At 36.9% G+C, this 22,114-nt stretch overlaps 1 protein-coding gene across 4 annotated transcripts in view; it reads left to right on the top strand.

The window, feature by feature from the left end:
- fig4a (FIG4 phosphoinositide 5-phosphatase a) overlaps positions 1-22,114 on the top strand; it is an 88,526-nt gene that overhangs the window by 55,083 nt on the left and 11,329 nt on the right. For 3 of the 4 annotated variants that reach the window (XM_079639536.1, XM_079639535.1, XM_079639537.1), the window contains exons 17-21: positions 2,714-2,852; positions 5,032-5,090; positions 6,845-6,992; positions 7,839-7,922; positions 12,460-12,655. In XM_079639536.1, the coding sequence (XP_079495662.1) occupies positions 2,714-2,852; positions 5,032-5,090; positions 6,845-6,992; positions 7,839-7,922; positions 12,460-12,655 (626 nt within the window). Of the gene's footprint in view, positions 1-2,713; positions 2,853-5,031; positions 5,091-6,844; positions 6,993-7,838; positions 7,923-12,459; positions 12,656-20,918; positions 21,067-22,114 lie in introns of those variants that run through there. The other variant, XM_079639538.1, reaches the window with a different exon arrangement.

Below are 22,114 nucleotides of genomic sequence, written 5' to 3'. Positions count from 1 at the left end.
CGTCGGCCAATAGTGAGCCTCCGTTAGCTTAACTTACTGACAGAACTTTCTTTTTTGGGTGAACTAACCCTTTAAAATGATACTTTTGGGGCTTTTTTGAGCAGACTAGTGTGCTACAGTCTTCACCTGTCAGGTTTGATGTGTGCTTGACGAGTCCAGAGAGACCTGATCATGTTCCAGACACGAACACAGAAAGCGGGAATGAGGAGTGAATCATCCCTCATGTGACGAGTCTTGTTGTCATCATAACCCGGACTCCTTCTCCTGCTCATTCACACACACAATACATGTTTCTGAGATGCGTGAATATAGAGGACACCGCCACATCCTCGGATTTCTCTGAATAATACCAATAATATACCCACAAATTAATATTTATACACTGGCCCATATGATATTTCAGCATTTTAACAGCTATTTGATGTGCATGTCTTCATCTGGATGATGAATGGATCATTTGCAATTCTTCTCGAAGACTTTTTCTGTCAGATTAATAGACGTTTAGAAAATGTCTTTATGATTTTGAATGCGTGTAAAACTGCTTTTTAACATTTTTTTTTTTTTTTTTTAGCTTATTCCAGTGTTATTTTGTATCATTGGGATGCTAGTATAGCTTTTATTAATATTTTGAAGTATTTTCTATTTGATATTTTCATTCTAGTCAAAGTTTTAGTAATTTAGTTCAGTTTTTTTTTGTTTATAGCTTTTATTTTATTTTTTATTATTATAATATTTTATATTATTTTGTTTAGGTTTTTTATATAATGTTATAAAACAAAATGCTATTTTGTTAACATTCATTTTAAAAAAAAGATTTGTGTATATATATATATATATATATATATATATAGTCTTTAGATGATAAAACTTTGACCTTTTTATATTATGAGTGATTCATAACTATACTGTATACACATTTAAAATAATGAATACATAAATCTCAATTATATTAACCATATATGTATAGCTTTTATTCATATTTTAATTTTAGTCAAAGTTTTAGTAATTTAGTTCTGTTTATTTTTGTTTATAGTTTTTTTTGTGTTATTTTAATTATAATATTTTATATTATTTTTGTTTAGGTTTATTATATAATGTTATACTATTTTGTTAACATTCATTTAAAAAAAAGATTTGTATATATATATACATTATATTTAATATATATATTAAGTCTTTAGATGATAAAACTTTGACCTTTTTATATTCTGATTCATAACTATACTGTAAACACATTTAAAATAATAAATAAATAAATCTCAATTATATTACACACACACACGTGTATATATATATATATATACACACAAGTTTCAAGTAAATATATCAGTTCTAAGAGGTTCAGCTTACAAAATAGTTGTGTGACGTGAATTTTGATCTTGAGATCAAATTGAGTTTATTTTTCTCAACCCATCGACAGTTCCTGCGTCACTTCTGCATGTCCACCAGATGCATCTTGAAGAACATTATTTGTGCAGTGTATCAGTGTATGAAGGAAAGGGCTTTGGGTCTTGATTTAATGCGCTGATTACGGCGGTCACTTTTCCAGCCGTTCGTCAGACTCGTGTGTGTCTGCTATTCCCTTCTTTTTGTTCTCTCTGCTGTATTTATAGCATCCTCTCATTCACGGGCTCGATTTAACAGCAATACATTCTCCTGAAGTGAATCATCGTCACAGACACGTTCTCTACCCGACACTCCATGTTATATTTAAATGTCATTTAACAGGTGAATCTCAAGCACGTGTTGTTTTTCACCCCAAAGTCTAAGCAGACAAATTACATTGCATTACAAAACGAAGCCTATTTTAGCACTCATGTATGTATAATCATAATGGAAAGTGATGTTATGTTAATGAAGATGTCAAATCTTTGGCATTGTGACATTTTTATGATGATTAAACATGCTATGTGTAAAAAACTCTCGCTGTGATGTTCGTGATTTCCAGTCGCTCAGTTTTTGTTTTAGTGTTTTATTTTGTATTGGCATCACAAAAACAGTTCATGTTGCTTTAGCATTATGAAGTAGTGCTCAGCTGCACTACTTCCTGAACTTCAGCCAGCACCTTTGTTTCCCGTCTGCCATTATTGGACAAACGGATTAATTCAGGTGTGCCTGACCAACAACAATAATTAGACACACCTGGATTAATCAGTTTGTCGAATAATGGCAGACGGGAAACAAAGGTGCTGGCTAAAGTTCAGGAAGTAGAGTCCACTTTACAATTCACAGTCTAAGTTATGTATTTCAGAAATGTACATATTCAAAATCACATTTAGCGAAAAATGTATTAAAAATTTAATAATTTAATGCAGATACAATGAGTTCATTGAAGTAACGAATACTTGTTTATTAACAAATGATTATGACATTTAGAAAATATAGCATTGGTCCATGAAAGATTACCACGACAAACTATTTTTTTCTGTGTATTAACTTGCATGGATTAATTGTTCACCACAAGACTAGTAATATTTCGCTAACAAAGTAAATATTTTAAAATAAAATGAAAAGTATCTCAGATGCAGACAGACCGGACGCTATATACCTGTGAATGCTTGAGCTAATAAAATGTAAACATTGAATGCAATGCAAGTTGCTTTGGATAAAAGCATCTGCCAAATGCATGAATGTAAAATGAGCTTAAACTAAAATTTGGTCAGACATGAGAAGTGTTATGTATTATGTGTGTGTGTGTGTGTGTGTCTCTCAGATGCAGACAGACAGGACGCTATAAACCTGTTCCTGCAGGTCTTCCAGCCGTGTGAATCAAAGCCTCATCTCTGGGAACTGCCCACAGACTTCTACCTTCACCACAGTAACACCATGAGCCTCCCACACCAGCGACACAGGTAATATTACACCGACTGAGTGAATATCAGCGTGTGTTACATACAACTGAACAAAGATACGATTGAAATAAACAGTTTTAAGATTTCCAGGTACAGAAACTGTAATCAAATGTAAAATAATGATCACAAAGGAATCGATAAGTTTAGAAAAATTTTAAAAATCTTTGAAAAGATTGAAATTTTTATTTCATAAGAAGTATTTGATTCCCAACTTTAGTTGTGACTTCTAAAAGTAACAGGACTAGTGGTGCTTGCCTCAGTAAACTGCTCTATGAACAGGTTCTGGTTGGCGTTTCATTGCCTTTAGATCGTAAAATGTGTAAATATCAAAATGTTTTTTCCGGCTCGTTTCATTCGCCATCTTCAGCTCTGAGTCCGTCCATTCCTCTCTGGAGTTTGTGCTTTATTCTTTTATTGCCCTGATGTTAAAGAAGTGTGTGTGTGTGTGTGTGTGTGTGTGTCCCGTGACCCAGTTTAGTGTCCTGCAGTCGGACTCCGTGTGTCTTTGTGATGCCGCTTGCATAATGGACGATGTGACAAAGCCTTACGCTGATGGTTCGACTATTATCAGACACAAAACGAAATGAAACAAGTCTGACCTGTTTACGGAAATTGTGCCGTCAGATCGTCTGTGAAAGGACAGTTCGTGTTCAAGGACACACACACACACACACACACACACACACACACACACACACACACACACGCATGTGTTTCCATTCAGTTCACTGATCGCCAGGACAGTGTGATCATGTATGTGAACTGAACTTCACCCTTAAATCACAAGAAACAAACGTATAGTATAAATAATAATACAGGGTTTGTACAAGGTGCCTAAAGTTCTTGAGGTACTGTACATGAAGTCCTGGAAAACCCTTAAAAACGGTCATATTTTAAAAAAGTACTTGAAAAGTCCTTGAATTATTGAAATACAATATGTTTGATAATTGCTGGTTGTAGTCTTTGAAATCCCCAAAAAGTAGTGCTTAAAGTTCTTGAAAGTCATGGAATTTAGTTTTTCAGACTCCCTGATATTATAAATTGAAAAGTATATCTACACATTAATGTTGTTATTATTATTATTATATAAATCATATTTATTTATTTATTTGTTGTATATTATATTACCAATATGAATTTTATTATATAATATTATAATAAATAAATAAATTACTTTAATCACACACACACACACACATTACAATATATATATATATATATATATATATATATATATATATATATATATATATATATGAGATATATAAATTATTATAATTTATTGTAATTTAATATAAACAAAAATGTGTATATATAATATATATACACACAATAGTACAGTATGTGCAAAAATTAATTTATGCTTGGTTAAATTTTAAATAATATATATACTGGTACACGTTATAATTTACGTGTGTGTGTGTGTGTGTGTGTGTGTTTGTCATGTATATGTGTATATTAATCATTAAAACATTTTCTATATCATTATATAATTGGTAAAACTTCACAATAAGGTTTAATTTGTTAATATTAGTTAATGTATTCGCTAACATCAACTTGAGCAATACAAGTGTTACTGTATTTATTAATCTCTTTTTAGAATTAGTTTTTTAGGACAATTAAAAAATAGTTATTAATTGTTTGTTCATGTTAGTTCACTGTGCATTTAACAGATACAACTTTAGATTTAAATAATGTATTAGTAAATGTTGAAATTAACATTAAAAAAGATGAATGAAGCTGTAGAATTATTAGTTCATGTTAACTAAAGAAACTTCAACAATTTATATATTTTTTCTAATTATTACAATTATATATTTTTGTGTTGTCCTTTACAAACCAGTGTTGAGGTACTTTAATATTTACTATAACCATGTTCGGTAACACTTTATTTTACTGTGTCTTTGTTACATATGTTACATGTACTTACCATAGTAATAACAGTAAATTATGCATAATTACATGCAACTAACCCTCAAAGAAATCCTAATCCTATTGTAAGTAGATGTACATATTACACTGTAACAATGACACCTTAAAATAAAGTGTAACCCCATGTTCATATTACATGTCTGTAAAACTGTGGTATTACCGTGGTACAACTTCCCAGACTAACATGTTGTTGCTATTGTGGAGATAGCTGGCGGTCTCACGTGATCTGTGTGTTTGTCTCCTGCAGTTACACACACTGGTGGTCTGACGGAGTGCTGACGTTCCTCCCGTTACCGTATGATGAAGGTGATCACTTCACACAGCCATACACACCGACACGAGAGACATGTGGTGACATATTAACCACAAACCCTAGTGAGACCCTCGCTGACGTTTAAAGGAGTTGGAATTAAAACTTCCTGATAGTTTCCTCTCCTCCACGTCATCCGAGATGTTCATGTCTTTCTTTCTTCAGTGGAAAAGAAATGAAGGTTTTTGAGGAACACACTCCAGATGTTCTCCATATAGAGATTTCAATGGGGTCCAAACTGGTCCAGATGTGAGTTTCAGTGAGGCTTCAGTCTCGACACGATCCAGCCGAGGAATAAGAGTCTCATCTAGACTAACCAGCCGACATTTTATAACAAAAATAAAAATATATATTAGGGCTGTCAAACGATTAAAAATATTTTATCGCGATTAATCGCATTAATGTCATAGTTAACTCGCGATTAATCGCACATTTTTATCTATTCTAAATGTCTCCTGATTTTTTCTCATTTTAATGCTCTTATCAGCATGGAAAAGTGGATCGCTTGCTTTGTGCAAATGTTTTTTATTGAAAACAACAGATACTGTGTTCAATTCCACACTAACATTCTCACTTGGAGCAAATAATCTCTCACACAATGTAACTCTGTCCATCAATAAAAGGGTGACAGAAATACTGACGAGGTGACGTTACTGATATTGACGAGTGGGCGTAGAAACGCATCAGTGTGTGTGTGTGTGTGCTTGGCCATCAAGTGGTATTTAGACTGGACGATGATAGCTCAGTTCACAACGACACACACAGATCACTTTGTTCTTGTCAATAGAACCATTTGGCAACTTTTTAAAAGTAAACTTTCCATTCAGAATCTTATTGGCATCCATTTCGGCGTCTCATCATTCATCCACTCAAAACGTAACGCTAAAGGGAGTCGCACACCGGACGAGAAGCGCAGCGCCTCGTATTTAAAATTCGAACACATTATTGTCTATGAGTGTACACACACCGGCGCCTGTTGTGTTGTTTCTGGCCTAGCTAGATCCGGTGTGATGTTGTAGTTTTAATGACGTTACTAGTTGTTGTAAAAGCATGTGAAAAAACTACAAAGTTTGCTAGGCGTCAATCTCGCGATAAAACAATTTACACTGTTAAAATGGGTTTGCGTTAACGCTGTTAATAACGCGTTTAATGGACAGCCCTAATATACTTTTTAACCACAAATGCTCGTCTTGCACATCCACGACTTCACGCATTACGTTATCATGTTGAAAGGTCAAGCGTGACGTAGGTGGAAAATGTAGAGTTGGGCGAAAAACTCGTCCCACATCGTTATTTTACCTTTTATTTATTTATTTATTTTGTAAATGCCGTCTTAGTCTTTGCACGTTCACTTTGTAAACACTGGGTCTGTACTTCCGCCTACATCACGCTTGACCTTTCACCGTGATGACGTAATGTGTGTCGTATCACAGCTAGTGCAAGACCAGCATTTGCGGTTAGAAAGTATAATGTTTATTTTTGTTATAAAACGTCGGCTGGTTTGTCTAGATGAGACTCTTATTCCTCGGCTGGGTCGTGTCGAGACTGAAGCGTCACTGAAACTCACATCTGGACCAGTTTGGACCCCATTGAAGTCACTAGTCGCAATCTCACAATTATAAGTCATAATTCAGGGTTCCCACGGATCGTCTTAAAAAGTGTGCAGCAACCCTGTAATTGATATGAAATGCTATAACTGGAGTTGTGTGTTGAATCATAACGATTGTCTGAATGTGTGTGTGCATGTCAGCCCAGTGTGAGGACAACAGGAGGAAGGTTGTGGTGAAGCGTGTGAACCGATACGACGAGAGCATCGACATCTACACCGAGTCCTTCAAGCCGTACGAGCTCACCGCCTTCGACGACACCTTCAGCATCGCCATGACCAACTCCTCCAGGTCAGAGGCCACACACACACACCTTTACGTGAACACACACTTCTCAGCCGGAGCTTTTCATGCTGGGTCTTCAAGGGAAAAAAAGATTTATAAAAAGCTCTTTAAATGTCACATCTATGAGTAAAATATTGTTATAAGTACATAGTATAAGTATTTAATAATTTATTAAAATGTAATCTAAATTTTAAATATTTAAGGAAATAACAATTCTAGTAAATATTTATTTTTGTATTTGTTTGTTTATTCAAATTAATATTCATGTAAATGTCAATTTAAATATTAAAGTTATTATTTATTTAAATGACTTAAGTAAATATTTAAATATTAAGGTTAATATTTATTTATATATTATCTTTTGTTTGTTTGTTTATTTATGTAAATACATATTTAAGTAAAAAGCTATTTAAATATGTAAATATTAACTAAAATACTTATTTTTTAAATGAATACTTAAGTAAATATTTATTTAAATGAATATTCAAGTAAATATCTATTTATTAGTTTATTTTTTGTGTATTTATTTAAATGAATATTCAAGTAAATATCAGTTTAAATGTTTAAGTAAATATTAATTAAAGTACATATGTACTTAGTATTTAAGTACATATAAATTAAAATAATTATTTTTTAAATTATTTGTTAAGTAAATATTGATTTAATATTAAAATAAATATTTATTTATTACGGGTTTGGCACAACATGAGTGTGAGTAAATGACACAATATTAATTTTTGACAGAACTATCCCTTTAAATGCTGTTTGTGCTCACAATGTTTTTCTACATTTACCAAAAAATATGAATATTCATGCTTATGCATAATTTCTCTTTCTTGTCTTTTATTTTAGGGAGTTCATGCCGAAGTCTGTCGGGCTCGACCCCAGTCCGTTCACTGTTCGCAAACCAGACGAGAGCGCGAAGTCTGTGTTGGGGTGAGTGTGAGATATTTGCTCTGTAATTTATTAAGTACACGGGCAACTTTTGAGTCTGTGAACTGCTCACCATGTTTTTGTGTGACATTTAAAGAGGACTTGATGCTTTTCTCCATGTTCATCTGTCTTTAGTGTGTGTAGTGTTGCTGTGTGATCATGTAAAGCTCCAGTTCTCCTCTATATCAGTGTCATTGTTTCTAAACTCCTGAAACGCCTCCATTGTAGTCTCGAGTTTCTCCCGGGAACGAACATGTTCATACGGTTGGGTATACCTAATGGATGCATTGTTTCATCTGCTAATACGAAATTGCATAATATTTTATCCTTTGCTGTCAGAAAAAATATTTTACTTAATTGGATCTGCTCCAGCCGACCAATCACAACACACTGCTCCAGCCGACCAATCACAACACACTGCTCCAGTCGACCAATCACAACACACTGATCTAGCCGACCAATCACAACACACTGCTCCAGCCGACAAATCACAACACACTGATCCAGCCGACAAATCACAACACACTGATCCAGCCGACCAATCACAACACACTGCTCCAGCCGACCAATCACAACACACTGCTCCAGCCGACCAATCACAACACACTAATCCAGCCGACCAATCACAACACACAGATCCAGCCGACCAATCACAACACACTGCTCCAGTCGACCAATCACAACACACTGATCCAGCCGACCAATCACAACACACAGATCCAGCCGACCAATCACAACACACTGATCCAGCCGACCAATCACAACACACTGATCCAGCCGACCAATCACAACACACTGATCCAGCCGACCAATCACAACACACTGATCCAGCCGACCAATCACAACACACTGATCCAGCCGACCAATCACAACACACTGCTCCAGCCGACCAATCACAACACACTGATCCAGCCGACCAATCACAACACACTGATCCAGTCGACCAATCACAACACACTGATCCAGCCGACCAATCACAACACACTGATCCAGCCGACCAATCACAACACACTGATCCAGCCGACCAATCACTACACACTGATCCAGCCGACCAGTCACAATACACTGCTCCAGCCGACCAATCACAACACACAGATCCAGCCGACCAATCACAACACACAGATCCAGCCGACCAATCACTACACACTGATCCAGCCGACAAATCACAACACACTGATCCAGCCGACCAATCACAACACACTGATCCAGCCGACCAATCACAACACACTGATCCAGCCGACCAATCACAACACACTGCTCCAGCCGACCAATCACAACACACTGATCCAGCCGACCAATCACAACACACAGATCCAGCCGACCAATCACAACACACTGCTCCAGTCGACCAATCACAACACACTGCTCCAGCCGACCAATCACAACACACTGATCCAGCCGACCAATCACAACACACTGATCCAGCCGACCAATCACAACACACTGATCCAGCCGACCAATCACAACACACTGCTCCAGCCGACCAATCACAACACACTGATCCAGCCGACCAATCACAACACACTGATCCAGTCGACCAATCACAACACACTGCTCCAGTCGACCAATCACAACACACTGATCCAGCCGACCAATCACAACACACTGATCCAGCCGACCAATCACAACACACTGCTCCAGCCGACCAATCACAACACACAGATCCAGCCGACCAATCACAACACACTGATCCAGCCGACCAATCACAACACACAGATCCAGCCGACCAATCACAACACACTGATCCAGCCGACCAATCACAACACACAGATCCAGCCGACCAATCACAACACACTGATCCAGCCGACCAATCACAACACACTGATCCAGCCGACCAATCACAACACACTGCTCCAGCCGACCAATCACAACACACTGATCCAGCCGACCAATCACAACACACTGATCCAGCCGACCAATCACAACACACTGATCCAGCCGACCAAAAAAAACAATGTCAATATGTGAAAAATAATACGCCCTCTTTAAGAAAAACACACACTCTGATGCACAGTCAGTGACCTTCTCTGCTGGAAAAGCAATCAGTGTTTCACTCGTGTTTTCTAGCGTGTGAATATTCATCGTGTAGCAGCTGTCGGATGTTGTTCCGCTGTGAACGCGAATCTACCTTATGTACTTGAAAACAAGTTGATTTGTGCTTTAATATGCTTATATATGATGAATATTCAGATCTGTGTGCCCCGAGCTTCTCTTCCCAGCACTGTTTCCTGCAGGATTCGGTTTTTGCGCCCATTCATAAAACAATAATGCCAAATATATACTTGATAATCAGGAGCACCGCTGTTGAATCTCCAATGGCAAAAACAACAATTAAGTACAGTATATATATATAAAAGTTGTGAGATTGTGAATTGTAATGAAAGGGAAAGATTGGCACATTAACAATATAATGATAGTAAATATTCAACACAACTTTATACTTTTAAGGCATTAACTTAATCATGTACTGTAATTTTACAAAAGATTATACATGTGAAACTGGAAAAATGAGTATGCAAAAGTTAATATATTTCAGTAATTTAACTTAAAAGGTGAAACTAATATATTATATAGACTCATTACATGCAAAGTGAGATATTTCAAGCTTTTATTAGTTATAATTTTGATGATTATGGCTTACAGTTTATGAAAACCCCAAATTCAAAATGAGAATATTGTGAAAAGGTTTTCATAAGCTGTAAACCATAATCATCAAAATTGATGATTTGAATGGGAGTGTTCTGAAGATGGGATTCAATCAAGTCTTAAATGATTCCTTTAATAAATCCAGCTGTGGTTTTATTAATCTTCTCGTCTGAGTCTAGAGTCTGCGGTGTAAAATATCTAATGTCTGGGAAGTTCTCCGCATGTCTTGCATTATTCACATGGTCGGAGGCTCTGGATGTCTGTTAGCAGCCAGAGATCTTGATCAGGGAAGAGCCATGAACACGTGTGACAGGATTGAGACCGAGGCTGTGAGGGATAAACACAGTGCGCTCAGTGGATTATATGGTTGTTTAAAAACAATCCAATTGTTTAATGGACGAAACGTCTTTAAAAAAAAAAGTTTCAGTGGAAAAAAACTCAGTAACACAGTTTTAAAAGTTGTGAGTTGTGAAAATTGTGATATAGGACCTTTATACAGTGAAGCACTTACTAGGGATATTGATAATTCTTTATATTTGAAAGCTGATAACCGATAAATTGACCGATAAATCAAAAATTTGAGAGCCTGATAACAGACACAGAAGTCTGACTATTAAAAGCCATCATTTTCATTTCAATTCTCAGAAAAATCTATTCTGATTTTATGTTGTCTATATCAGGGGTTCCCAAACTTCTCCATGACGAGGCCCCCCAAATACCACGAGGTTCTGGCCAAGGCCCCTTTTGCAGGATGTGTTATTGAACCCATCGACAACACTACGGCAAATGTAGAAATAAATTAATAAAACATCTGTTAACATCAGATTATGTGATGGTGTTTGATACCAGCCAATCAGAACGATTATAGAGATGCACCGATTACAATTTTCTCGGCCGATTCCGATTTTTCATTGAGTTTGAGCCGCCGATACAGATTTGACCCATTCCGATTTCATTTTTCTAACCAATTTACAGCACACACAAATATTTATTTTCTATGTATTTTTTTTATTTATAAAACCTCATATACTTTTACCCAAACTGAATAATATAAACAACTTTAAATGGGTAAATTTCATAAATATATCTATATTTTTGAGTCTTCATTTTCTTTTCTGGCATAGCCTACTCCAGTTCTTGTTAAAACACACTAGACATGCAAATAATGTCCATTTTATGCACTCATTGATTAACATGCACGCCACGCTGAAAAAAATACGCGTTGCTCGCGCTTGCGTTGTGAAATTGCATTTGACCGGCATAAAATTGGTATATATGTCAGACTGACCGGCTCTAAAAGATTAGCATTAAAAGTATAATGTTTAGATAGGCTATGCGACAAATGATTATAATGCCATTTCATAACAATTCTCATAATAATATATCGTTTTTTTATACTTTTTTAGTTTTTTTTTTCAACTTGCTGCGCTTTGAAAACCCCGGGTCTATATGACAGAACATGTTGCACTGAACTGTATTTTGCTTTTTTTAAAGTGATTCCAATCATATATCAAGCAATTCAAACCCATCATGTTGAACAGTGCGCATCTGAAGAGTCTCTGAAGGAAATCATACATTATTTACCGGCTTTATTATATCAGCCAAATATTCGTATCGGGCCAATAACGAAAACATTAAACATTTACATATATCGGCCGATACCGATATGCTGGCCGATATATCATATACACAATATATATTGACACTATACACATGATACATATTGGTGCATTTTTGTATTGCGATATTTTGTGACACGATATATTGTTACACCCCTATTGATTTATATAGACGCAAGACACTGGCCCTCTTAAAGCGGCTCTTAGTGTTTTGCAAGAATGTGAGTGGCAGAGCTGGATCTTGATGCATTTTGTGTGTTTAACTTGGCCTGCAGTAATAAGTCGAGTAAGGAGGACCTGGTGCTGCAGAGGAAGACGGCGGCCAGCGCTCCTCCTCCTCCCACTGAAGAGCAGATCTCCAGCAGTTCTGAGGATGAGTCTGAGGAAGAGCGTGAGGATGATGGGAACGGCTCTCAGCGCTCGACGCCGATCAGACTGGCCGACCCGAGCGACAGCATCCGCACACACGAGGTACGGCTTCATATTGAACTACTCACGTAACCCAAATGTTGTGTGAATGAGCAGTCGGAGCGCACATTTTCATATGTGTTTTTCTTATTCGTCATTTGATGGCTCTGAATTGACCGTTCACAAAGACCCGCCCCCTAGTTACTGTTGCTATGTCCAACAAGCCACGCCTCTCTCACACACACACACCATGTTCTAAAACACATCGCGGAGCAGAGGACACTGACAACACACTGACAGACACAGACCAGCTTACTTTTGATATGACACAGTCTCAACTTTCAAATTTGGTCATTTTTAAAAAGAAATGTAAACAATAAATACCGTTTTGTGTCTCTTTAATGTGTGTGACAGATCGCTGTGTCGCCTCAGTTAAAGCTGCTCGTGAACCGATCATCTCTTCCTTCTAGTTCATTTATAGCATCAAATAAACATGAATGAACATCAGAAGGAATATTGTTTTAACCGCGGACAGACGTCAGTACACTCCGCTCAAATCCTCCAACGTTAATCTAGTTAAGCCCCGTTCACACCGCCAGCGACACGCAGCGGCAAAGCGTCACGATTCATTTCAATGGAGCGCTGGCGACTTCCGGCGACACGAGCGACAGTGACCGTTGGCGACAGAATGTGGGCGTGTCAAGCGACGCGAGACACGCAACAAAAGTTCAGAAATTTCAACTTTATGCAAATGAGAAGCGATTTTCACGAGCGACAACCAATAGGAAAGAAGACTTTCAGTGGAGCTCACGTCATGTCACCGTCTCGAGTGCAGGAACAGAAGAGTTCGAGGGCGATTTCACTGTTTTATATGATTTGACTGTAAGCACATTCATGGATATAATAAATGATGCAAAAGAAACTGTGGACAGTCTCAGTGAGTTTAATTCATACATTTATAGTTCGAGTGTTGTAATTTTATGATGCAAGTTTAGCACTGCTGCAGTTCACTTTACAGTTTCCCCTGCATTATGTTGACTATTATGGACAAGAACATTTATAATTTGTCAAATTCGAATGACGTTTAGTAATGTATGACAGTATGAGTGAGTTTAATTTGTTGATTGATCGATCGGTAATCTAGTAAATGATTTAATCCACTGAACACTGCTGTGGTAAAATAAAGACACTCCCAACCGCATACTGTTTCTTTTGAGCCTAATTCCTAGTCAAATTAAAATTATATAGTTGTATATATCACTTGTGATGGTATTTTGTAGTATATGAACAGACGTGCAGTTTACCAATAACATTAGAGCGACAATACTAGGAACGCCCACAAGCGACTGGTACGGTTTCTGCTGTATTTATTTTTCATATATCACACCAGATATTAGAAGTCAAGTAAAGTGCGTTGCATTGTGGGATACTGTATATAACCATCCTCAAAACTAGTATGCACTGCAGTATGCCATTGTGGACCTTCAGGTTCAGTCAGAGAAACGGGAAAATAAAGTTTCCCATGTCAAGTGGTTTGATCTGAGCCGACTGGAGCGTTTGGGTGAGTTCGTCTCGGCCCAGACCGGTGATGGTTTCATTAGTTCTGGAGTGGTTCTGCTTGATGGAGGACGATGAAATACAGCAAATGATCTTCTCTAGGGTCTCTGAATGGAGGTTATAAGGTGGCATTAAAGTTCAGTGTGTCCTCAGTGTGGAAATGAGTCTGTGCCGGCGGGAGATTGAGTTTGAGGAAGATTTTAATAAATAATTATGATTGGAAATGTGATGCGACCATGGAGTCGTGTCCTGGAAGGGAGCGATAGAGTTAACATGTGACCCTGGACCACAAAACAGTCACATGGGTAATTTTATGAAATTGAGATTATACATCATCTGAAAGCTGAGTAAATAATCTCTCCATTGATATATGGTTTGTTAGGATAGGACAATATTTGGTCGAGACACAACTATTGAAAATCTGGAATCTGAGGAGCAATAAAATGTAAACATTGAGAAAATCTCCTTTAAAGTTGTGCATTTATGTTCACGATTGTGCTGCATTCACTCACAAAAATACATGTTTTATATATTTACGGTAGGACATTTACTAAATATCTTCATGGAACATGATCTTAATATCCTCATGATTTTTGGCATAAAAGAAAAATGGATAATTTTGACCCATACAATGTATAGTTGCTATTGCCACAGATATACTCGTGCGGCTGAATTATTTAGATATATTTACAGACCAAAACAATTCTTTCTTCAAAAATATCTACTTTTATGTTCCGCAAAACAAAGAAAGTCATACAGGTTTGAAATGACATTGGGGTGAATAATTGAAAATAAACATCATTTTAATTTTTGGGCAAAATATCCCCAAAATATATTTTTTTTATATGTATATTTTATGTAATGATACTCCAAATAAGAAACTAAAACTGCCGGTAAATGTTTAAATGAGTAAGTCATTGAATCATTGGTTCACCCGATTGATTCGCTCAAACGGATGATTCATTCAGGTATGAAGTAAATGACTCTCTTTATGAATGAGTCATTGAATCATTGGTTCACCCGATTGATTCGCTCAAACGGATGATTCATTCAGGTATGAAGTAAATGACTCTCTTTATGAATGAGTCATTGAATCATTGGTTCACCCGATTGATTCGTTCAAACGGCTGATTCATTCAGGAATGAAGTGAATGACTCTTTATGAATGAGTCATTGAATCATTGGTTCACCCGATTGATTCACTCATAACGCTGATTCATTCAGAAACAAAACACCGCTGTGTTACTGTGAGACGCACAACACTTCTGCTCTGGCTTTATCAGTCATATTTTTATTGGCAAAATTGTGCAAAAACAGACAATATTGTGTGTAAAATATAACATAATATAAACTTCTTATATTTATTGAACCATCATAAAATCAACATCACATTTGCACTCGTGCTATTCGGGACTAGTGTGATATTGCTTAACTTTATCATGATATAAATATGAGCATTTTCTCCCTGATATCTTGAATGTTAGGGTCATTCTAACTGTATTCTACAGACTTCATCACACAGTGAGTTCATGTTCATACATCAACTGTATAAATGTAAGATGAACTACAGGTCTGAGGCGGTAAATCATTTTAATGCCTTATTTAACTAATTAATTAAACTAACATGCTAAATGGACACCCCAAATACATATTAAATGCATTAAATCCTCCACTATTACGTATGAGCACTAATAATAATGATATCTGAGTTGAATGAGTTCATGAATCTGTTTTCCCGTCCTCAGTGTCTCTCTCGCGTCCTCGCTCTGGAAGTAGTGTGTGTAATGTTGAAGTGTGTGTGAGGCTGTTTTCAGGGCTTTGTGTGAATCTGTCCGCACTCAGATGCCCTCGCTGAACAATACGCCCTGATCCGCTCTTTATTAATTCTCCACTGTGATTCTGATGATGCCATGATCGGGTTTGTATCCTGGAGAAACCTTGGCCTGAGGACACATCATCCGGTCGGCTTGTTGTCCCAGAGTTCCTCCTGTTGTATCTCTATAGTGACCGTCTGAAGTTTTTACAGAATCCGGTCTAATCTGTAACCAGTGAATAATGTCAACTACACTAACTGATACAATATTGCTCGTAATGCAGTGCAGAGAGGAACAACTTTACAAATATTTATAGCTTGCAAAATTATTTTTTATATATATATCTTTCAATAATTCAATCACTTTTCAAGTACCTTTTCTTAAATATGGCTGATTTCAAGGGTATTTAAGAGTATATATATATATATATATATATATATATATATATATATATATATATATATATATATATATATATATATATATATATATTTATATATATATTTATAATTATATTGATATATAATGATCATCAATTTTATATACTTTTTATCTATATATATATATACTTTTACTTTGCATGTTTAAGAAAATTAAAATGATTTATCAATGGATGGATAAATGCATTGTAAAATATATATTTATATTTATCAATTATTTGTTATTTACATATTTTTCTTATTTTTTATATATTTTAATGGGGTTATTAAAAGTTAATCAAAATACATGAATGGTTCATTGAATTCATAAAACTTTAACAGTTATATATATATGCATCGTAAAAAAAACATATCAATTATTTCTAATTTATATAGTTTTAATGGGTTATATATATATTAAAGTATAAATGCATATATAAGTATAAATGTAAATACATATATATTTATGCATTTATATTTATACTTTAGTATATATGTGTGTGTGTGTGTGTGTGTGTATATGTATTTATATTTATACTTTTTAAATATGTATTTATATAAATACATGTACATTTATTTTTATCTTTATTTGATTTATTTTTGCAAGTTTCACACTGGAGTGTTTGTAATGCGTTCAGCGGCTCAAACTCTCTCTCTTGTCTCTCGGCTGAGCGAGTGACTCAAGGTTTCTGTCATGTCTCCATGCCAACAAGGCCATTTGGATTTATTTACCTTTAGAGACACTGAAGGTGGGATTGAGGGAGAGAACGGAGGGATGGAAGAGAGGGATTTTAATGGATGGTAGATGAATGAATGAGGACACACTCAGGACTTTAATGAATAAAATGAATACAGAGGCTTCTCCTCTCTTTTCAGCTTTAATTCTTCTGGATTCCTTTTTTTTATGTATTCAGTTTATTTTTATTTTTTAATTTCTGTTTTAATGGTTACATTAATCTTTAATAATCATTACTAATTACTAAATTTAATTAAATCATGAATTCAATTTTTTAGGGCCGTATAATATCAGTTTTATTTTCCCCCCAAAAAAATTCCATTTTATTTTTAACCAAATTCTGTTTTCCGTTTTTAATTTTTCTGTTCCGTTTTAATAGTTTAATTACATTTTTGTTTTAATCAAAAAGCATGTCTATTCAATTAAATTCATAAAACTTTAACAGTTGAGTCATTTATTTCTGAAATTCTGTTTTAATTTTTCTGGAGTTATTATTTAATACACATTTATTATTGAAAATGGTGTAATCAAATAAAGCCATAAAACATCAACACATTTTCACTATATTACTTGCATCACATTTGTGTGTTTGTTCTGGATTCTAGGGTCCTTTTGCTTTGATTTAAGGAGTTTTGTTCGGATGCTGTTTGTTGTGTTTTTGTTTTAAACTCATTATTGCATAACGTGTTTGGCAAGAGCTTCATCATAACAGTAAGCTTCTCTCATTGATATGTCATGTGATGTTATGAGCATCCATCTACAGTTTCAGTGAGCATTAATGTATGCATACGTGTGTGTTGGTGTTTTCTGAAATGTTTACAGCCTTTCTGGATTAAATTAGGAAGGTACAAACGGAAGGATGGCGATATTAATCAGCATGTACTGATGCAGAGGTTATGAAAGCGTCACGATTGTTTGTCACTGTCACACTGACCTGTTGTCATGGCTTGATGAATGTGTGTCAGGGACTGTGTGTTTCTCAGGTATCGTTCACACACCCACACGTGTTCATGTGTGAGTCAGTGAAGGCAGCGCTGTGCTGTGTTATACATTTACATTTAATCGTTTAATCGTTTTATCCAACGCAACTTGCAAATGAGGAGAGCAATAGAACGAATCAAACCAACATTAGGGCAACGATATGCAAGTGTCATATCCAGTCCCAGTTAGTTTTCTTTTTTTTAAAATATTATTATAAATAGATATAGAATAGTAAGTGTTAAGGTCTTTGCACACTTGAGTCCGAAATTTTCATATGCGTTTTTCATATCTGTCATTCGGTGGCTCTGAATTGTCAAAACACCGTTAAAAAAAGTGCTGCGAAAAACGCAGAAAATCAAACCCGATCCCAAAAGCTTGATGACGGACGAAAATTTCGGAGGCAGTGTGTAAGCGTGATTGACGTAGCGTGAGGTCGTATTTATTTTTAACGTTTTGGACTACCTTAAGTATTAATGGGTCAAGTGTTGACGGAAAATATGCCGTCATATCATACAGGAAAATCTTCAGCTGTCTTGAAAATGACTAAAGCAGCTGTTGTTTGCTTGTGTGTGTATTTAGGACTCTATATCACCTGAGAAACTCATGCCACATTAATGCATAATGTGTTTGGCAAGAGCTTCATCATAACAGTAAGCTTCTCTGATTGAGATGTGATGTTATGAGCATCCATCTACAGTTTCTATGAGCAATGAGATGCGAGCAGCTTCTGTCAGATCCTCTGGATGGGATGAGAGGTAGAGTTGTGTTTCATCAGTGTAGCAGTGATGGGAATAACCATGTTTCTGAATGACAGATCCTAGTGATGGCATGTAGATGCAGAAGAGAAGCGGTCCCAGCACTGAGCCCTGAGGCACTCCAGTAGCTAGATGAAAACAGTGATGGGAATAACCATGTTTCTGAATGACAGATCCTAGTGATGACATGTAGATGCAGAAGAGAAGCGGTCCCAGCACTGAGCCCTGAGGCACTCCAGTAGCTAGATGAAAACAGTGATGGGAAAAAACATGTTTCTGAATGACAGATCCTAGTGATGACATGTAGATGCAGAAGAGAAGCGGTCCCAGCACTGAGCCCTGAGGCACTCCAGTAGCTAGATGAAAACAGTGATGGGAAAAAACATGTTTCTGAATGACAGATCCTACTGATGACATGTCGATGCAAAAGAGAAGCGGTCCCAGCACTGAGCCCTGAGGCACCTCACTTCTTCACGACACCCTGAAGGACTCCTGAGTACTCTGAGGTTCCTGAGACGCCCTTCGTCATGAGGATTGACAGGAGGATCTGGTGGTTAACCGTGTCAAAAGCAGCAGACAGATCCAGCAAGATGCGAACTGAGGATTTGGAAGCTGCTTTTAACAGTCTCAGAGCTTCAATAACCGAGAGCAGGGCAGACTCAGTTGAGTGGCCACTTTTGAAACCAGACTGGTTGCTGTCCATGAGATTGTTCTGTCCAAGAAAGATAGAGATTTGGTTGAAAACGACTCGTTCAAGTGTTTAAGCAATTACTGGAGGAAGGGATACCGGTCTGTAATTTTCTAGAAGTGCTGTATTTAGTGGGTTTCTTAAGCAGTGGGGTTACCGAGTCTGCTTAAATGCTGTGGGGAAAATACCAGTGTGAAGAGAGGAGTTAGGGTTGGGTATTGTTTGAATTTTAACGATTCCGATTCCTATTTTGATTCTGCTTATCCATTCCTGCTTTCGATTACAATAAGGAAACAAAAAACTTAGATATCATTCACATTTAGTCTTATTGTAAAACATGTAATTGTGGCTGAATATCATGAACAGAAATCAACAGGCTGAAGAACACTTACACAAGGAACGTTTGCCTGTGGTTTAAAAATACCATAGAAAAACCAACTAGCCTAATTTATATAAATTTCAAAGACTTTTAATAGTAAAGTAAACCGTAATTTAGGGGAGACAACAAACTCTAGTGCGATTCAACCCAATTAAACGAGGCAGGTCTGAAAGCACCCTTATACACATGAAAACAGAGTCGTCTCACACTTCAATGATTTAAAGTCATATTGAAATGATCACAAAGGAATCGATGAGAGGAATCAAATTTATAATTTTATAACAAGTATCCGATTCCTGACCTCAATTATTCGATTCCCAACCCTAGATATGAGTGAGTGCGGTACAACTGAAGGAGAAATGGCTTGAAGACGAGCGGGGATCGGATAAAGTGGACAGGTAGTGGAGTGATTGGAAAGGATGAGTTTCTGCCTCCGAGAGTGGAGAGAAGGAGGGGAGAGAGTGTGTGTGTGTGTGTGTGTGTCAGCTGTTAAGATGTGTGTGTGTCAGTTTGTGCTGTGTAAAATTGGCCGCTGATTGTTGTTGTTTTATTTATGAAGAATGTAGCGAGTCATCAGCTGTTAGGGTTGACAGGGTTCGTACAAGGTGCTTGAATTTTACTTTTATACATTTAAGTCCTGGAAAACCCTTGAAATCAGCCATATTTAAGAAAAAGTACTTGGAAAAGTGCTTAATTTTATTGATAAAACAATCTTTTCACACAAAAATGTACGCTGCAGTCCGTCTGATACAGATATAGAGGCATTTCTCATGGCTATGAGTGTGATATTGCTCATAAATATTCAAGTATATGATACAGCTTTCATTCTTCAGGTCAATCATATATTCATGTAAATAAATCAGTTTGAATAAGGGAAGCGATATCTTTGTCGTAGTATCCTTTCAATGTTTCCACAGTCATTGCATGTGCTGCACTTTATTATTTGTACTATTTTGTTTTATTATTTTGTTTTTATTTATCTTTTTACTTTTTTTAGATTTTAAAAAATTGGGATTTTTCCTGGAAGATCCTGGAATTTCGCTTTACAGTATCTGTACGAACCACCGATGGAGGAGAAGAAGAGAGGAGAAGGTTTCGAAAAGGGTGCGAGAGTTAGAAAATTGTTCATTTTGTTGTGGTAAAGTCATTTTAGCAGTGGAGATATTAGCAGAGGAGGGACTGATACAAACCACGCCGAAAGCTGACCTGTGGAGGAGTGTGTGTTGTGTTCTGATCATAGACTGTAACGAAATATGGGCGTAGTGAGCGTGACGTCACCCGTAGTGTTTCTGAAGAGCATTTTTGAAGCCCAAAGTGGGCGGAGCCGGCCGTCGCCATCTTGGCCGCGCGTCACTCCCCGATAACCGACAATGTGCAGCGAGGCGGATTAGCTGAGGTGACGTGACGCTAACGTGACGTGACGTAGTGACATCAGCGGCAGTCCACCTGTCACTCAAGTGGCCACGCCCTTAATTATGCAAGGCTTTGATGGACATGATGAACCGCATTCTCAGCGCTGTCTCTCTGCTGGGTGTTTTCTTCTCTCCATTTCTCATAGTTTTCCTGCTGTGTTTCCCGAGCGGAGATCATTCCTCATGCATGAGATCTCACGTGGACGGGTTGCGCTCGCATACGCGTTCGTCTCGGGGATAAACGCTACGAGACCTGCGACTGATCAAATATTTAAACGTGAAAAACCTCATTACTCGCAGCACTGTAATTACACCGGTGCAACTGCGGCATTACTCACATCTAGAGTTTGATCAATGTTGAACACGAGTAAAACAGCGGCGCATGCCCTGCGGAGGGAAACACCTTCACACACACACACACACACTCACCAAACATCTTACACACCCGTCAACACTTCAGCCGGTTGCGTAACAGCTTTATGCTGCTTTAAAGGGTTAGTTCACCCAGAAATGTAAACTCTCCCTAAATGTCTCCCTCATGTTGTTCCCCGTCAGACTGTCCTTCATCTTCGGGACACAAATGAAGATATTAGTGATTAAATCTGAGAGTGTCTCACTCCTCCAGAGGCTTCTGTTGTGATTGAAACTTGCCGGCCCAGAAAGTTAGTAAAGACAATGTTTAAAATAGTCCAAGTGACTACAGCGGCATATTGGCATCGGCCATTACATATTTAAAACCGTAATATCCTATACTAAACCTAAACGAAAGCTTACAATCTCT

Source organism: Phoxinus phoxinus (assembly GCF_949152265.1).
Source record: "Phoxinus phoxinus genome assembly, chromosome: 16".
In the NCBI taxonomy this organism is placed as follows: domain Eukaryota; kingdom Metazoa; phylum Chordata; class Actinopteri; order Cypriniformes; family Leuciscidae; genus Phoxinus; species Phoxinus phoxinus.
Note: the sequence above shows the minus strand (reverse complement) of the source record. Positions and strands in the feature narration are given on the sequence as shown.